This window comes from Leuresthes tenuis, unplaced genomic scaffold (genome assembly GCF_036924035.1).
Source record: "Leuresthes tenuis unplaced genomic scaffold, fLeuTen1.0.hap1 SCAF_13, whole genome shotgun sequence".
Taxonomy (NCBI): domain Eukaryota; kingdom Metazoa; phylum Chordata; class Actinopteri; order Atheriniformes; family Atherinopsidae; genus Leuresthes; species Leuresthes tenuis.
This window is the reverse complement of record NW_027325367.1, coordinates 32,673,298-32,692,894: the sequence shown is the minus strand read 5'-3', so window position 1 is coordinate 32,692,894 and position 19,597 is coordinate 32,673,298. Positions and strand designations below refer to the sequence as shown.

At 41.2% G+C, this 19,597-nt stretch overlaps 2 protein-coding genes across 2 annotated transcripts in view; one reads left to right on the top strand and one right to left on the bottom strand.

Moving 5' to 3' along the window:
* Positions 1-740: 740 nt before the first annotated feature.
* Positions 741-14,373, bottom strand: frk (fyn-related Src family tyrosine kinase). Its single transcript, XM_072362797.1, has 8 exons — positions 13,827-14,373; positions 10,903-11,024; positions 7,888-8,051; positions 7,619-7,787; positions 6,477-6,635; positions 3,462-3,643; positions 2,953-3,118; positions 741-2,862 (listed from the first exon to the last, which is right to left on the bottom strand). Exons 1-8 carry the CDS (start codon positions 14,219-14,221, stop codon positions 2,654-2,656), a joined length of 1,566 nt encoding a protein of 521 aa, XP_072218898.1. The 5' UTR covers positions 14,222-14,373; the 3' UTR covers positions 741-2,653.
* A 1,877-nt stretch (positions 14,374-16,250) lies between these two features.
* nt5dc1 (5'-nucleotidase domain containing 1) overlaps positions 16,251-19,597 on the top strand; it is a 124,045-nt gene continuing 120,698 nt past the window's right edge. Inside the window, exons 1-6 of the mRNA XM_072362796.1 lie at positions 16,251-16,623; positions 17,383-17,474; positions 18,892-18,963; positions 19,052-19,161; positions 19,298-19,377; positions 19,473-19,554. Coding sequence (XP_072218897.1) covers positions 16,531-16,623; positions 17,383-17,474; positions 18,892-18,963; positions 19,052-19,161; positions 19,298-19,377; positions 19,473-19,554 — 529 coding nt within the window. The 5' untranslated portion in view covers positions 16,251-16,530. The remainder of the gene's footprint in view (positions 16,624-17,382; positions 17,475-18,891; positions 18,964-19,051; positions 19,162-19,297; positions 19,378-19,472; positions 19,555-19,597) is intronic.

The window sequence follows — 19,597 nt, the reverse complement described above, 5'->3', positions numbered from 1 at the left end:
TTCCTGTCCCAACCACCCCTCCCAGTTTATTTCCTTCCTGGTTTCTGTTCCTCTCCAGATCCTGGTTAGAACATTAGAATTTTTCTTTTGGATAATTCTTGGATTTTTGTGCCCTGCAGAGCTTTACTCCTTTATTTTGGAAATCCCTTTGTTCTTCACATCTGACTGCCTCCTGCCTCAGTTTGTTTTGGTCCTTCACCTTTTCCAACATGACAGTTTTTATATTATGATCGGGAATCACAGCAGAAAAATTCTACAGTATTCACTTTCAATAGATGAATTAATGTTGGGGAAAATTACAGATTGACTTTTGGATTGCAGTTTCATGCGTTCCAGCTGCACTGTTCAGCTTTATTGTGCTTCCAACATAACGGCACCAGCGCCACATCAAGCAGCATGTCACTCAATGCCACGCTCCAAGTGGTGGATTAAGAGACTACAACATAGACGATGGAAACTTCTCACAAAAAACTAGCTGGTTGTGAAATGACACCATCAGTGGTGCAACGGAAACAGAGCAGTTTTCAGCAGGGACGGACCTGTGCTCACCCTCCTCTCTGTCCGACATGGGCTGATGGCAAACATTTCACAGTCTGAAGCTGAGCCACCTTCGATGTCACTGCGTCAAGGAAACACTTCCATAAATTGCAGGCTGGAGGAAAATATCAGGAGGTCATGGGCAGGAGTGTCAGCACCACCGTGTGGCTACATTGTCAAATTACAACAGAGACTAAATGACAAACAGCTGACAGCAGTTATATTTTCACTAAAACAAACATTCAATGAAGGACAGTAGCAGAAGAGTTGTGCAACAAATGCTTCTGGAATCACACCGTTGACAGTAATGTGTTACATCTCTGAACCACACCAGGAAATCTGACAGCAATATCTCTGAGATTCAGAAAAAGTTTCTGCAATTTCTGCAACAATGTTGGAAAAAAACAAAAAAAAAAACATACAAAGAATAAAGAAAGTAGCTACATCTCTTACAGTACAGACAGACAAGCCATTGGTGTAAACACAGAAGACAGAATAAGAGCTGGCAGTGAATTACAATCAAAGGAATAACAGATAAAGTGCATACATGAGGAGACTGGAGAAGCGCTGGCATTGCAGTGACATCAGAAACGCTGCTAAAAACCCAGGTGCATAGCTAAAAGGACTCAACAGAGCACTTCAGTCATGAAGTGGGTTTAATTCAAAGCAGCTGAGCTCCAAATCAAACTAACCAAACCATGTCACACTATAGTTTTCATTTAATCATGTTAAGCATAAAGGATAATTAACTTTAAATTCAAAAGACTTTCATGGTTATATTGTACAAATAAGAATGTGTTAATGACATTAAAAACATTAGCTCATGAGATAAAACCATCAGGTTCAACTAGTCAGACATCTGACCACAGATCTGAGAGCAGCCTGCCTAGAATTCACATAAAAGAAGCCACGGAGTCATGGTCAACATTGTTCAGTCATTAGGTCATTATTCTGTAGGAAGATGGAAAGAATAAGAAGAAAAATAGCAAAGAGCCGCAAGTATGCTTTAACTTTAGACAGTGCTGCTTGGGGTGGGTCATTTAGGGGCTGTAGAGATGACAGTGAGGGGGGGCCAAGGCCTGGCAAATCTGCCAAGCAGGTGTCAAACAGAAAAACAAAACCCTGCATGCAAATTAATCGTCTTCATATTCCCTGCAGAGCCACAACTTCTGGGACACCTGACATCTTTGATTTCATTTGTCTACTGTGCCAAAAATCTAACCAAACTGTACAGAAGTAGCTCATTTTGTATAGTATTAACATTCTGTGCGGCTTGAAAGCCACTTTGAGCTGAAACTAGGTAAATGAGTCTAATAATTGCCGTGTAGGTCACTTCATGACAGTGAAGCACAAATAGAGTCCCTGAGCAACAACATCTGATGCTTGCTAGAATTTCTTACAATATCTTTGAGGCATCAACACCTGTGTGAAGCTATTACATCTTCTACAAGCACATTCTGTGCACCTTTAGCAGTTTGACATGAATCAGTGATTCTGGTGTAAACTGAATTCATTTGCTTGCACAGACTGTTTTTGGTTAGATTCATTTTTCCTCAGTTTGTGAGTAGCAGCTGTCATAGATGTCCAAAACAAAAAAAAAAAAAAACATTGGCCACCGTCTTCAGCATTATTGACTTCAGCTTAAAATTATGACCACTTCTGAGCCTGCTGGCCACTTCAAGAAACAAAACTGTTATCAAAGTAGACTGAGCTTTTGATGTCAACATGACTCAAATCTTCTCAGGTGCCGTCTGGTTGGAGCTCAAAAGGTAGTCAGTGGAAAGAATGTGCGCTATGCTTGGATCAAGCACAACCGGTTGCTCAAGACTGACATAACTCTGCTGAAAGAAGCCTCTCAGTCTCGTGTGCTTTCAGTAATTAGGTGTGACACACAAGCTGCCTGTCTGAAAGTGCATTCAGTTGTCTAAGAGTTCAAGACCAGGAGTGTTGCCATCATAAAGCCTCTCTCTGCTAGTCGGTTACGGTCAACATTTTACATACTTCATTTGATCACAATAAGTGGAAAATCTGAACTACATTTGAATTTGTTGTAAATTCAAGTGATTCTGATTTGGTTTAAAGAAGTTTTTTTGGTTTCTAATCACAGCCGGCTGTTCTAATACCGGGCAGCATCATCGTAGGAGCTCACATCCTCCTCGAAGAAATCCTCCAGCTTCCACTGCAGGGTCTCAAATGTGGGCCGGTCCTGTTCGTTTTCCTTCCAACAGTCCATCATAATGCCATATAAGACTTTGGGGCAGTTGGGGGGGCACGCCATCCTGTAGCCCTGCGGAACCTGGTGGATCACCTGATAGTTTGTCATGGCTGGAAGAATCACAGGAAGACATGATTACTGATCCAACAGAAAACATTCTGAGCCAAACTATTTGTCTGGGTGGTTTACATCTATCTCACCTGGGTAGGGCATCTGGCCAAATGTCATGATTTCATACAGTAAAATTCCAAAGGACCAAACATCAGATTTGCTAGTGAACTTATTGTTGTGGATGGCCTCTGGAGCAGTCCACTTCACAGGGAATTTAGTTCCTTCTTTGGCCTCGTACACATTTTCATTTTCCCTCTAAAAACAAAAGATTTTCCCTGTCAGTCTGTCATTGTTGCTGGAAACATTAAACAGATGCTTTTCTGACACGGTTCACACTAATATGGACTGCAGAGGGCAACCGGACACATTTGGGCGTCACTGTTGTTAATAATACCCACAGTGAAACCAATTCTGTTGCCTTGGGGAGTATTACGACTCTACCTTTGAATTAACACAACTCATTTAATTAGCTGAGAATGCAGCCTTGTTCTAGACTCATTTATAGGCAGCAGTACAAAGCACTGATGTGCTGTTAAAGAAGAAGTTAATAGTGAAAAGAGTTGACTTTTTGCATACAACTTAAAAATGCCAAACCCACCATGAAAACCCTGGCAAGGCCAAAATCTGCCACCTTGCAGATGTTGTTCTCACCCACAAGGACATTCCTGGCTGCCAGGTCTCTGTGGATGTAGTTCTGAATCTCCAGGAAAGACATGCCTGCTGCCACCTGGGCAGCCATCTCAATCTGGTCCTTGATGCGCAAAGTTCTGCCTTTATCCTCTGTAATCCAATTATAAATGTACATATCAGTCAAAGTCTCACTGTTTGAAGTTTCATGTTTAGCCTAGCAATTATTAAGCCTTTTTAATTTCAACCAAGCCTGAGCCATCCCACCAGCTCTTTGTGAGCAGTGGATGGACTTAACCAGTCACAATCATGGGCGACACCAAGTCTAACCAGAAAACATGAAAGAACATCACTGTTCAACTGAAACAGTCACAAATATCCTTCTTGATCTTTTAAACTAGTCACCAATAGCCGGCTTCTATGACAAATACCACATATCCATCTCAAGAGTCAAATTAGTTGAAGGAAACTTAACGATTTAAATTCAGTTAGTTTGTTGGATTTCTAATTTACTTCATTAAAAACATCCATCCATCCATCATCTACCGGTTATCTGGGGGTCGGGTCGCGGGGGCAGCAGCTTGAGCAGAGAAACCCAGGCGTCCCTGTCCCCGGCCACTTCCTCCAGCTCTTCCGGGGGGACCCCGAGGCGTTCCCAGGCCAGCCGAGAGACATAGTCTCTCCAACGTGTCCTGGGTCTCCCCCGGGGTCTCCTCCCAGTGGGACGGGCCCGGAACACCTCCACCGGGAGGCGTCCAGGGGGCATCCTAACCAGATGCCACCTCATCTGACTCCTCTCAATGCGGAGGAGCAGCGGTTCTACTCCGAGCCCCTCCCGGATCACTGAGCTTCTCACCCTACCTCTGAGGGAGGCCCAGACACCCTGCGGAGGAAGCCCATTTCGGCCGCTTGTATTCACGATCTCAATTAAAAATATATAAACCAATATTGCAGAAGACATGCAGTGTAACTGCGTTGTAGTATCCAGTTAGTCATCTTTAAAGAACCTTCTTTAAGTACGTTTGCTGACACAGGACCTGAAAAACAGAACAAGTACAGCTGGTTTCCGTCCACACCCATCTGCCCACAGTAGCAGTCATGCTAACGAACAGAGCAGCATAGAGCTGAGAAAGAGTCTGGCTTTAGCTCAAACTCATGTCAGAAGCGCTTTCTTAACATTTCCTAAGCCTGGAGAGGACTGTTGGACGATAAGAGTCGTGCTTTTTCTGCCTGTGTTCAGGAGCAGTTTGACTTTAATAACAGGATTCCAACTAATTCACAATAGATTCACGGACTGAAAACATGCCTGATGATCTGATAAGAACCCTCTCGCATTTTCAAACTAGGCTTTAATGTCATCTGTTAAAACCATCTTGTGTGACTTTGAACACACCTCACTTACTCACTGACCATCTCACGCCTGTAGAGATGAATTCCACACACGCCCCTGAAAGTGACCACCAGCCTCAAACTGCAGCCAAGTCATTTGACAGATCCTGATAAAGCAAAAGCAACATTTCACAGCATATTTGTATTCCAGGAGTTTCTGAACTTCTTGACCTCAGACAGTAGAGACTTGACTCGGGTCTCTCAGAGGTCTGTCTTTAAACACATTCTACATGTAGGAAAATAACTGCTGAATTCATGCGAGAAGACTGAAGTATGTTCTCCTGAACTGTGAAGTTAGATTTGTTAAACTGTGTTCTAAACTGCCTGCTTCAGTACCTCTGGACATATGCCTTTCTGTGTTTTTCATTTTGAAAAACCTTTTCAAACATCTGCTCTGCTAGTGGAATGATTTCTGCTGGTAATTCTTGTGCTTTTTAACATCAGTTGTGATGCATTAGCATAACAGTGGGAAAACTGTTTACATGAGGGAGGCAGCTGATTGAGCGTTTCAAACAACTAATGCCTGGACTAAAAATCTCAAATGGATATAAACCGAAGAGCAGACATCTAGGATGTAGGGCAGGAGGAGGTGTAAACCTTTTATTCTCTTGATTGTCACTGTGAATGAGAGATTAATAGCAGATAAAATTAATTAATTAGTTTGGAACACCACCAAGAACAGAGAATCCATGCTTTCCTGATATTCCTGCTTTTGTAGGTTTATATATTTTAAGCCTCAAAGGAAAATTGGAAAAAAGGATTGATCCTCAAAGTGGAAAAAAAAAAAACAACAACTTTGCTTTGATCAGTTGTTAGAACAAAAGCCAGGTAGCGCGTCATGGCAGGGGCCACAATGCCCAGTGGTACAACTAAACCTTTTACACTAAAAGACTAATCTGCTGTGGATTACAACACGTTTACGTCCATCATACAATACAGGGCGGCTGTAGCTCAGGAGGAAGAGCAGTCGCCCACCAATCGGAAGGTCGGTGGTTTGACTCTGGCTTCCCCGGCAAGACACTGAACCCCACGTTGCCCCCCCAGTGTATCATTGGGGGTATGAATGTGTGTGAATGACTAGAAAAAGCACGTAGTTATGTCCTAAGACATGCTGTGTGAATGTGTGTGAATGATTAGATGATTAGAAAGCACGTAGTTATGTGTATCTTAAGACGTGCTGTGTGAATGTGTGTGAGTGGGGTGAATGCGGCATGTAGTGAAGCGCTTTGAGTGGTCAGCTAGACTAGAAAAGCGCTATACAAGTACAAGTCCATTTACCATTTACAGGCTTGCTCCCATCTTATCAGGCTAAAACCAGCTCAGCTGACTCCTTTTATTGCAGACGAAGGTCATTTTAGCTGCAAACTCATGACCATATGTGAGGCTTGCAGAAAAGATGGCCTAATAAATCAAAAGCTTTGCCTTTAGGTTCAGCTCCCCGTTTACAACAGACCACTCTCCTTCATCTTCTTATTAACATCCAAAGACAGAGATAATGGGCCATACTGGTCAAATAAAATGGAACAGTGGCATTGAACTCTGACCCTTCAGTACAGTAATGGTCAGGTGTGTATGAAGAAAAGAGTGGCAGTTTTACTCTGGAGATACTCGAGCAGGCTGCCATTCTTCATCAGCTCTGTGATGATGTAGATGGGTTCCTCCATGGTGCAGACAGCGTACAACTGGATCAGCTTAGGGTGCCGCAGTCGCTTCATGAGCTGAGCCTCTCTCAGGAAGTCTTGGGGGTCCATTGTTCCTAGGAGAGAACATAAGATTATTTGGATTTCATATTAAATATACAATCTGTTGATTCATTCTTGTGCATTTGTTTTTCTTAAATGGGTAAAATCTGTTTATCTGAGGTTGGGTCACGCAGACAGCAGGTCCAGGAGGGAAACCCAGATATCCCCCTCTACAGCAACACTCTCCAGCTCTTCCTGGGGGATCCTGGGACATTCCCAGACAAGATGGGACATGTATGTTCTGGGTCTCTTCCCGGCACCTCCTCCCAGTTGGACGTACCCTAAAAACCTTCAAAGGAAGGTTGGAGGCAGGAGGCATCCTAACCAGAGGAACCACCTCAGCTGACTCCTTTCATTGTGGAGGAGCAGCGGCTCTACTCCGAGCTCCCTCTGGATGAGCCCAGCCCCCCCCTGAAGGAAACTCATTTCAGCCGCTTGTATCCATGACCTCATTCTTTGGGTCAGAACCCAGATCTGTGAGCACAGGTGAGGGTTGGAACAACGATAACCCTAACCCTTTGTTCAAAACTGTGATAAATTAGCCCATAATGACTACTATGAGCCGTTTCCAAGTGCTCTGTAAACCACTTCCACTTGTGTATCAGTGCAGCATAAAATGCAACACAAGCTCAGATATTTCCTAAGACAGGTAGTCGTATGTAGGAAAGATTATCACATCTGAAGTTCCTTATTGTGTGCATGTGATAACACCCTTCCATAAAAACTGAACAAAGTCCATTACATTGATTTATTTGAATATTCATGCTTCCTTTTAAAAGGGATTTTTATGATTTCTTTCTGGAAATCTTTATGACGCTATAGTTATATAGTATATATATATATATAGTGACATTATACACTCAAATCCAGGAATCAACTCTGTCAGAGCATTTGGAACAAACATTTCAATAAACAAAAACTTGAATCCATGTACCAGTATTTTTGACATTACACCACTGTAATTTCATGTTGAGAAAAATACTATATTTATGTGTACCAGGTTTGAGGGTCTTCACTGCTACTGATGTCGTGTCATTCCACAGTCCCTCAAACACTTCGCCAAACTGTCCAGCTCCCAGCTTCCTCTGTAGTTTGATGGTTGTGCGATCAATTTCCCATTGGTCCACTGTGTTGTAGGACAGACCATAGGTCTGTGGAACCTCCATCTGCATTTAAAAGAAGAGTCACAGTTCAAATAAATGGTAATAATAGAATTTAGAAAACAAACCGAATTTGTTCCAGTTAGTGTGCTTAGTTGCACTTTACCTTTCTGCATGGCTGACCCAGACGCACACAGAGACCATCAGACTGTCTGGAGTAATACTCAACCAACTCCTTCAGTGTTGGAAAGGATCTGGTTTTCGACACGAAGTAGTGACCAGTCTCATTTTTTTTTAGCTTGTAATGCTTCACCTTCCCATTGTCCAGCACTGAAAGACAGAACAGAACAGAACAGAATGATATTTCCATTAATCTTCCAAAGGGAAATTATATTGTTGCACTTAGAATGAAAATGAATACACTTTTAAAAAAAAAAACAGATATCCTATTGAATCTCAGAGCTGCATTTGATACGATCGATCACAGCATTCAGTTACAGAGACTTGAACATGTTGTTGGGATTAAAGGAACTGCATTAGGCTGGTTTAAGTCATATTTATCTGATAGATTCCAGTTTGTTCTTGTAAATGAAGAATCTTCCTCACACATTCGAGTAAGTCATGGAGTTCCTCAGGGTTCTGTGCTTGGACCGATTCTTTTTACTTTATACATGCTTCCATTAGGTAACATTATTAGACAGCATGGCATAAATTTCCATTGTTATGCTGATGATACTCAGCTGTACTTATCTATGAAACCAGATGAAACCAATAGGTTGGTCAGACTACAAGCCTGTCTTAAAGACATAAAGACCTGGATGACTCAGAACTTTCTGCTTCTAAAATCAGACAAAACTGAAGTTGTTCTCTTTGGACCTGAGCGCTTCAGGGAGAAATTGTCTAGTTATATAGTTACTCTAGATGGTATTTCCTTGGCTTCTAGTTCTACAGTGAGGAACCTTGGAGTTATTTTTGACCAGAATTTATCATTTGACTCACATATAAAACTGGTTTCTAGGACTGCCTTCTTTCACCTTCGTAACATTGCTAAAATCAGGAACATCCTGTCTCAGGGTGATGCAGAGAAACTAGTTCATGCATTTGTTACTTCAAGATTGGACTACTGTAATTCCTTATTATTGGGCTGTCCCACATATTCTCTGCCAGAGTTCTGATGAGAACTAACAGGAGAGATCATGTTTCTCCAGTTTTAGCTTCTCTTCATTGGCTCCCTGGTAAATTCAGAATAGAATTTAAGATTCTTCTCCTCACATATAAAGCTCTTAATGACTGAGTTCCATCATATCTTAAAGATCTCATTGTAAGATATTTTCCTAACAGAGCACTTTGCTCTCAGTCTGCAGATTTACTTATGGTTCCTTTCAGCTTTTGCCTGCTGGAGCCCATGAAGCAGACACAGATTTATTTTGAAACAGTTTTGTCAGGACAGTCAAAAAGTTAACCAGTGAGTTAACCAATTTAAATTCTGGAGGTTTTTGAGCTTGTTTATCAAACAAGCTTCCAATAAAGTCCTCCACCTTTTTGCTCTCCTGTAACATTCAGTCATTATTGTTGAAGCAGCATGTTGGATGTGTTTTTTTTTCTCTTCTTTTTTTAGTGACTGTTGGGAAATTCAGCAAGATTGACATTTTACTTTCTCGATGGGCTATAGTTAATAGGTTGGCAAAAAAAGGGGAGTTATTCATTTGAAGTCATGTTTCTTAGCAATACCAATCTCGTATTCTTTCAAATTTAATAATAACCAGCAATTTTGTAAAATATCTGACAGATATTCTTTTTTGCCACACAAATGTGTGACCCAACCAGAAGCCAGTGGCTGTGAAATTAACTCGGTCATGAGCTGGTTTTAATAAATGAGCCACAAGAGACTTTAACAAATGGACAGATTAGAACAGAGAGAGATAAACTTATCACAGCTTTTCTGGGTGAAAAAGCCTGGATTTATTCACCTTGATGACCTCCAAACTATCAGTCACTGAAATCAATGCCAGTGAACAAAGCCAGAGGGGCAGATTTTTCCGTGTCATGAGGGTGGTTCTGTTAATCTGGCTTGATTTGCATGGTAACCTAGACTCAACTAAAAACTTGTTCGGGAGCAATTGATGGTCAAAGTTTTGGACAAAAGTATCTCAACTTTCACACATCTTTCAGTATCTAATCTATAAAACATACATTTAAATCATAAACATTTTAACATCTTGTCTGATTTGCCAACAAACGCATTCAATACAGTCTTGATGGTGTTTGAGGTCACACAAACTATGAAATAAAAGAGTCTCGGCCTACATATTGAAGTCTGATTAGGTCAATGACTTGTGTGATTTCCACGTAAATGACACGCTGTCAGAGCTAAAAAGCAGCTGTCATGACACAAACAGCAGGCTGGTAGCGTTCCTGCCATGTCTTAATAGCAACTGTGTTTTTCCTACGATTTTAAAACATCCAGAACGCTCACAGAGCCCGACGGAGTGTCCGAGTTAAAGAGAGATCACAGTCTCTGAGTGAAGTGCACAGGCAGCATGACTCACTGAAAAAGCGATATCATTATGGTGGAATTACACAACCAAAGTCTACTGGCTGCGTCATTATTTGTGGAGAAGGTTCTTTAGTCGTTACATGCTAATAATTATTCAGCTATATAATTCAGTGTTTTCCTTTAATTCGGTTTTAGAGGAACAAACTAAATTCAGTCCTTGTTTTGTTAAATTCATTCCTACAATGCATGAACTCCTCCCTGCACTTCTTCCAGTCTGGGTGCATTTTTGTGCTAAACATTCAAGCTTCCTCAGCAGAGCCTGGGATAAAACGTAGTTCCTTCCAAATGACTTGTGTGGAGCAATGACGAACATAATCTCTGAAAAAGGTTGGTAACAAAGGTATCATTTCCTCTAATTTACAACTTCTTTCAACAACCGGTGTGATCCGTTCATTCAGCTTTGCATCGTCAGGTACTGCCTCATCTTGAGCTGGGGACGAGTGTTTAGTGTTTGCAAACCGTCACCAAAGATGACTGCTTCATGGACCTGAGAGCCTGTATGCTCAAACTAAATGTGTCGATATTGCTCATGAAATCAAACTATCAGTGTGGGGTATGAGGTTGACTTTATGGGTTTGGTTTCAGAAATAAGTATCTGCAGCTGCTTCTTCTTACTTTACTGACCTGAAAGAGAACGCTCCCCCCTCTGACTTTCACAGTTTCTGATGAGGAAAGCACCTTGCTGGTTCCCGTCGGCCAGCAGCATCTTCTCTGCATCCAACCTCTTTGTGTCTGGGAAATACCATCTGTGAAAACACAATGAACAAACCTCAGTCTTAGACACAAACTAACCACAATCGTCTTGGCCAATTCAAATTAAACTCAAATAACTGGCAGGACACAAATGCATACATTTTTGTTTTAATAGATAATTTAACTTTGTGATCATAAAAAATAAATCAATTTAAAAAACCTGACAAATAACAGCTTCAGGGCCTCTTCACTCCGTCAGTGACAGCTTTGGTAACGCCTTCATTACGCCATGTGTGAAGTATGAAAGAAGATTATACACACAATTATAAAAAGGGCTGCTTTTTCTAATGCTTTCAGTTTTGTCAACACCAATAAATATTAGAATATAAATATTAGGGTTGGTTTAAAGCAAACACCCAACGCACTGATGGTAAAATTGGTCGATCATGAAATACTCTGGCATCATCTTCATCTCCTCCTGTTGAGCTGCCAGCTGCAACCACTGAGTCTTTGCAAAAGTACCAGTACAAAAAGATGCAAGTCAATCGAACTCCATTTATTTTCTTTAATCCTTATAATACATCTAATGAAACACTACAAGTGAGCAAATGCGTGTACACACCAATCTTGAGTGACAGTAGGTAGAGCCCATCTTACAGTCAACCTGACACAGGATGAGCAGGTCGTCATGTGTTGTGTGGTACACAACTAACTGTAGCTCTCCCTTCCCTCGGCCCTAACAAGTACGCATCAGAAACAATAAATACATTCTTAACATGACTTTTCTGACAGTCCTAAATCAATAAGGAGGATAATATGTGGAATCGGCAGGCAGGTACAGTCTCCTTATGAGAACACGTCAGTTTAAAAGGAAAAGATCTGATCAGCATTTGCTGGAACAGCCAGTTTTACAGACTCAACCACAATCTTTAAACATGAGTGTGTTGTCACTCACCAGCGCAACAACAGAAGAAGAGACTGCAGAAACGAATGCCGTCTGCAGCAGAGACTGAACTGACGTTAACATTCAGCCCATCCACCTCTATACTGAAGAAAGAGCTGCTATGCACCACATGAAGAAGTTTACGTGACAGTCTGACTGGTGTGCATGTTTCAGTCAAATAACTATAAGATTTCTATTTATGGTCAAAAATGTTCTGTCTATTCATTTTCTACACCCACTGAATTCTGTACAAGGTTGCAGGGGTCTGGAGCCTATCCTAAACCTCCAATGAGTCTACCAGTCCATCACAGGGCCAGCACAGAGACTTACTACCATGAAGCCAAATTAGAATCACAGATCAACCTAACGTGCATATTTTGGACTGTGGGACAATGCTGGAGAAGCCAGAGAGAAGCCATCCATGCGCAGGGAGAACATGCAAAGTCCACATCAAAAGGTGCCTGCAGAGATTGGAGTCCAGAACCTTCCTGCTGTGAGGTGACACTGCTAACCAGCGTGTAACTTGCCAAATCATTAAGCAGTAATGCAATCAGGCGTAAAAAGAAAACATGACAGCGTTGGACTGAAGTTGATTAAGAGATGCTCATTTTGTTCGTTTGATCAAATTGGGCACGTATCTGCATGGTCACAATCTTAAACAGCTTATTACAAATGAGGGGAATCTGATGTATGGATGCATTTATGTTGTCAATTCAACACAACAGGAAACGTTCAAATCCTAAGATGATGAAAAACTTCAGCCTTTAACATTCCATGAGTCACTGATGGAATGCGAAACTGTTGACGTGCAGCATAACTCATGAAAAAAAGCCCATCTACCAGCTTTGTAACTTGGTGACACAAATGATGCCCAAAGTGAATGAGGAAACACTGAGCTATTCATTCTTAAAGACAAGTCAGGAAAAACTGGATTACAGCTGAGAGGACACAGGCGGGACTTTTCTTTGAGGTTTTTTTTCCTCCACACTTCAACTACAAGAGGCAATAAAAGGAAACGTTACACCTCCGGATAGATTAATAACCACACTACGTCATCTAAAAGATTAATCACCTGCATCTAAATGAACATTTGTTGAAACACTGTCTTTATTCACAGAGATATGGTGAAATAGTATTTGTAGATTGTAAATATCCAAAAACAAAAAAAATGATGCAGAACTCTCGTTTTCGTGTGTTAGGCCTTCCATGGGAATGATTAACCTGAAAGAAAAGCCACACTTCCTGGTCTCAGATAATGGTTAACAGAGTTCAAGACAAGAGTTCAGACAGATTTCTGACCTAAAGCTCGGAAAACATGAGCCCTTATCACACTTTCACGCCCTGTGTGCTGAAGCCGAGGTAACATGGCTGAGACCTGCCAGTGACAACAGTAAAAACTGAAATCACAGACTTTAACGTGAAATTAAGTTCATTTTTCAAAGAAAATAAACCATCAGCTTCCTTTTTCTAGAAACAACTTCAGTACCATCCCTTCACCAGAAAGTTGTGAGAACATTAACTTTGTAATTTTAAATGTTTGCTGCTGCGAAAGTAAAAAAAAAAAAAAAAAAAAAACCAACAACATTCCATAAGACTTGTGGAAGTCTTTTTGTTTCCTTTAATATAGACTACACTTTTCAGGAGGCACTTTTCTCACAACCACAACAAAGATGGCCGCCTGCGGGCGAGCTGCACGGAGGACCGTCAGGTGGACAGAACACTGCCTGCGTCAGCCTGGCGTATCAGGAAAGCCGTTCAGGGGTCTTGATATCTCTGAGGTTCTCTAACATCCCCGTAAGTTCTCTTTAGAAAACAAATGGTGAGCACTGATAATATGGTGAAAAGAAAAATCTCTTGGAAATCCTAATTCTTTTTTAAAAAACGGGTTACCGCAAACAGAAACTATACTTACGGCTGTGCATCGATGCTCTCCACAAGTGCCACATAGTTAGCGGGAATATATCCCTGTTTGAAGGCCGAAACCCCGGTCAGGGCTTTTGCAATCCACCAATCAGTGCTTTTGTCAAGCGCCTCTAAAGTGTCGCCGGTATTGAAGCTCAGGTCCTCCTCGGTTCGGGCAGAGTAGTCGTACAGGGCAACGTAAATCTCCCTGTTTGGACTCACTGGTGGCGGCGGTAAAGGCTTCTTTGGAGCTGAGCCAGGTTCGGAACTTTCTCTAGCGAAGGGGTTTTCAATAACCGTAGTGGGCTTGTCCCCAGACTTGGTCTCGCCTCCGGACTGGTCAGATTTCTTAACACACGCCAAACAACTCTGCCAACACGAAGAAAACCTCTTTTGGATCTCCATGGTTTCGCTGGTCAGTCACCACTACTCATTCTGTGCTAAGACAGATGTGGAAATCTTTCATCCTCTTGCTCTACATGCCAGAAAATACAAATCAACTTTAAAAGTCCCTGTATGGGACATCAACATCAGTGAGAGACTGTAGTTTAAATGAGGTGTTTCCTGGTAGCAGAGCAGGTTCATAGTTCAGGTTGAATCACATGCACCTGCTGAGGAATGAGGAGCGGCTCGCGCTCAGCACCTTGTTGACGTCATACAACCGCTGAGTCTCAATCTGGGTTAATTACGTAACTTCCTTTTGACTTAGACAGAATGGAACCATAACATCAAGGTGGAAAATGTCCATATGTTTTTTTTTTTTATTCAGAGAACATCGATATGGAGGCCTTAGTGTGCTTCCACATAAGATAACATTATGAGGAAAGTGTGTTCACTTTAAGCAGTGAGACAAACAGGCTACTTCATGTCAAACAACCATTCTTTTTTTTTGTTTCTTTTTGTTCTTTTTCTTCTAGTGAAAGTTGAAACTCTTAATATCATGAATACATGAGGATTATTTACTAAGTGTGTGTGAAATTACCATTTTTTAAAAATGAAATTGAATGAGCAACAGGGATTTATAAAATCAATGCAGTCATTTTGCTAAACTACAAGTGTACAGGGTAACATATGGAAATCAATGTGAAACTTCCACAGTTGATTTCTAACGTTAAAACAAAAATTCTGATCGTGTCAAAGAAAAGTAAAATAAACAGTAATATGTATTTAAAACACAATCACTGTAAGCTGTGCATGCTTACTGCTTCTGGTAGGAATGAGTAGGCAGTGTTGCTCAATATGTTCATCAACTTGTGCAGAGTTCTTCTTTCTGTAATTAAGTCATTCTATTTGGCTTATTCTTGGTCCACCTAAAATCAACAGTCATCTCTTGTTTCCTTCACGTTTAAGCTGGTTTCCACACTATTCCACAAAGTTCCCTGTACTCAGCCTCTCGTCCATCGCTGACACCCAACAACTGCAGAGTCATCAGAATATTCCCAGAGATGAGCTATACAAGAAGTCTGAGGTGTACAGACTGAAGAGAAATGGTGAGAGTACAGTGCTCCTGTGACCACCCTCTCAGACACACAACCCTTAGGTCCCAAAACTGTGGTATGTTTGTTAGATGCCAATAATCCAACAGCCCCTGGCTCCACCCCTTTTAAAAATCAATAAAAATGTTGATCACAAAAGGAAAAACAAAACAGGTGATTGTGGAAGCATCCACTTGGATTTTCTGTAACATTCTCATATAACAGTGCCAATTCTTAAATGTGTGATGTTTAAAATGTGCAGAAGAGATCTTACTCTCTCCAGTTCTTAAATCCTGACGTGAATAATTAGAACAAATAAATATGGTAATAATGCAAATAGATGCCATATGCTCAGTGAAATGGTAGCTGGACTGTAGTTGATTTGTCATTTTCAAAGTTAGTTGATCACTCACAGTGCTTTTACACTTCAAGCCACATTCATCCATTAACACACACTCATATATCACAGCTACAGTGCTTATTTCTCCATCACACACATTCATATGGACACAGCTGTAGGCAATGTAGGGTTCAGTGCTTTGCCCAAGGACGGTTTGACATTCGACATGGGAAGCCAGGAGTCATATCGCCAAACGACTGATTCTGACATACAGCTGCTTCTCCCCCCAAAACAACAACAAAAAAAAAGAGTCACTGGAGAGGAGACGGGAGAAAATTCTGTTTATTTTTAGGATGGCTCTGCAGAAACACAATAAATTGGAGAAGTTAAAGAAAGTTGGTTTCATATTTCAGGGCTATAGACTGTTTGAGACCTATATCCATTCATTTCTTAATTGTGACCTGTTGCCTAATTTTGTGCTTTTGATCATGTAAGCAGCAGTTCTTATTTGACCACGCAGATCTGATTTTTTTTATTTTTTTACCGACTTTAACACTGAATGCGCAGACCAACTTGACCCTGCGCGGCCCCCATACTTTAAGTGTTACGGTTTCGTCATCCGGAGGCTGAACGCTGTCGTCTCTTTGCCGCCATCTTCTGGTACACGACTTTAACTTCTGCTTCCAACTGGGGAAGTTACCGACGTTAAGCGTTCAGCGAGCAGCCGTTGGTGTTCCGGGTGAACAGGCTGCCACATTTGTTTTGGTGGTACTCTTCACTCTTCTTCACAGAGGTCGAGCGGAGCGGCTCCAGAGCCCGTCGCGCGCTGGCTATCACTGTCGCAGAAGGAGTGCTGTGTTTCCGCGCTTCTCCCCGCACTTCACCCGGCCTCAGCCACGATGAGCGAATATTTCAGCCTATCGGACTGTGATGTTATCGGCTTCGACCTGGACCACACACTCTGTCGGTATCATCTGAAGGAGACCTCCAGGGTGAGTGTCTCCAGCGCGTGCAGCTTTGCTCTCATACATAACAGTACGGTGGCCGTGACGCTTCGATCAGCTTCACGTTTGGATCAAAAATGGCTCGAAGAGGCAAACGCGCTCAGTGGTCAGTAGTTTGTTCTGCACCCCCCTTTGAAAATGTGTGCCAGTGCAGCTGGTGGTTGGATCTGGCGTAGAGATGTGTGCACGGTGAAGCGATGCTGCATCACTCTGCATGACTCACAGGTTGAACGTCGGCGGCGACGCTCGTGCACACTCATCTTTCAGTCCCCTCTGCGCCCAGCTGACGGTCACATACTGTCGTCGTTGTGAAGCTGTGGTGGATTTGCTGGTGCTTGGGGGCAGACTCGCGTGGTCTTCCTTGCTTCTGTTACTCTCCGGATAAGTCAAACCCTGCTGCTCTGTATGGGCTGCAGTTTACCAGGCCTGAGCTTCAGCTATGTCTTCCCTTGTCCCACCAATGCTTCACCATCAGGCAAAAAACGGATGCGAGGCAGATATTCTCAGTGCAGAAACAGTGTTAATGACAACACTGACACGGTTAACATCTTAACTAAGAATTCAAAACTAAACCGGAAGAAGAATGAATAATAGAATTAGATTTCTGTGAACAACAAGTAGATTGAAGCTATAGGTAAACGTTTTTAAGATATTACTGATATAAAGACGATGAAAACACGTTCTGTTTGAAGATGGCATACATAGCTGCATTTTGATTCATATCAGCCCACTTTGTGATGTTTACAGCTCATCTATGAGAGTTTTACCAGGTATCTGGTGGAGCATAAGGGATATGACAAAGACCTGCTGGATCTGACTCCTGCAACATGGGATTTCTGGTGAGTCTGCAACAGCATATTTCAACCTTTGAGGGAAACTGTCACTGAAACACATATAATTAATACCTTATGAGCCTTCAGAGCTTTCATGACTTTATTAATCTAATAGAGCAGGTAAAGTGGATGTCATGCGCCAGCTTGTTTGAATGCCATATTGTTTTCTAGCTTGCTCTGATGCTGTCTTTTGCTGCACAGACCTTGAATTTTAACTTCAGAATAGTATTTCTATGTCTCATGTCTCCGTTAATCTCTAATCCTCTTCACCAAATGTTAAACATTACTAGACACAGCAAGTTGGAAAAAAACAGATCAAATTAGTTTCAACATGAGAGCTCCTCTTTATTCACAATATAAAGACTCAGCAGTCTGCTGCACATGACTCCATAGAATTAACATATGACTGAATGAATTTGGTAATAGTATAATTGGTTTACTTGGATGAAGTAGCCAAAAAACGGGTCAGATTTTGGCACAATAACGGTGTGTTAATTAGCAGATCTTGCATAATGCAGTGCACTTCTAGTACTAATGGTAAGATCCATCTTTTTCCTCCTTTTTCATTCCCATCTCTTCTCTTGGTCATCTTTAGCCAAACAAAATGAAATATAATCAGGCAACAATGATCTTTGCAATGGTAACAGGAGACTACTCATCTTTAGATGGTGCTAACGTCCCAGCATGTAACACTTTCTCTTTGTCAGTGTTCACAGTGAAATCTTTGTGTACAAGCCACACTTCATCAGTCACACAGTCACAGTACAGATATGTTGGTTCCTTTGCCTTGTCTTAAGTTAGTGGCCACAGGTAGAATTAGTATTCACATTCTGATGTCACCGTACATCCCAGACTTGACTTTTTTTAGGCATCTAAAGTTAAAAAGGAGAATGGAGGAAGACTTTGGCCATTGATACACAAATGACTACATTCATATATATATATATATATATATATATAGTCATACCAGAAAGGCCCTAGTTTGCTAACTCAACCAGAACTTTTTGTTCGTCTTAGTTATTTTTTTTCTTTTTGCGGTATTGAAAACAGTTTTGATTATTGAGTACTTTTCCAGGTATTGCTATCAAATTTTAATTTCAATTATCTTGACAACCTATAGTGTAGCGTACAATGTAATGGAACTATCTGTTTAAACTTATCAAAGTTTCTGAGTTTTTCCAAATGTTCATTTTTCACTTTGTTGTTGGTGTGTGAAAACGTGCAGCACTTGCCTCCAAACTACACTTTAAACTAAGCTGAAATGACTGTTAATGTCCCTCCAATTAAATCATGTGCTGAACTAAATTTTCATCACATGGTGAACAGATCTTTTTTTAGTTAAAAAAAAAAGATCTGCAGTGGCCCAGACACAACGTGTTATTGGTTTATAGTCGTTTTACAACACCCTGACTTTTGTGTCCAGTTTTAAAGGGTTAGTTGTGGATCTGGAGGATGGAAACCTTGTGAAGTTAGCTGAGGATGGAACTGTCTTACGGTAAGCTTTTTCCTCTCAAAAACTTTGAGGTCACAGATCTTGAAAAAGTAATCATACATTGATTATGTTTTATTCTTTCCTTAACTAGAGCGACACATGGAACCAATGACCTTAGTACAGAAGAAATCATCAAACACTATGGCCCAAAACGGGAGTGGAAGCACTTCAACAGCCTCAGTACCTCCTTCACAAGATCTGGTATGGTGTTAACATCCATGTGTATTACCTAAGAATGGTATGCTGTTGGTTGTTATTTGCAATTATGTGTATTTTTTAGGATTTTCCACCTTCACCTTTAAATGTGTTTAATTGCTTTATTGTTTTCTTTTGACAGCAAAATACTATTTCTATGACAATTACTTTGATCTACCAGGGGCTCTGCTCTGTGGAAGAGTTGTGGATATGTTGCACAAGGTGATGGATTTCTTTTGGCTTTCATATTGATTGTTTATGTTTTCTACAGGAGAACTGAAATTATGACACATTACCTTTTTTTTTTTTTTCGACAGCGAGGGAATGAAGTGAATTCTGATTTTTGGAAAGACATGGTGGCTGCCATCGACCACAATTACAATACATCTGCATTTAAAGGTATATATTTCCCTCCAAACACACACTTTTAAATGTTTTGTCT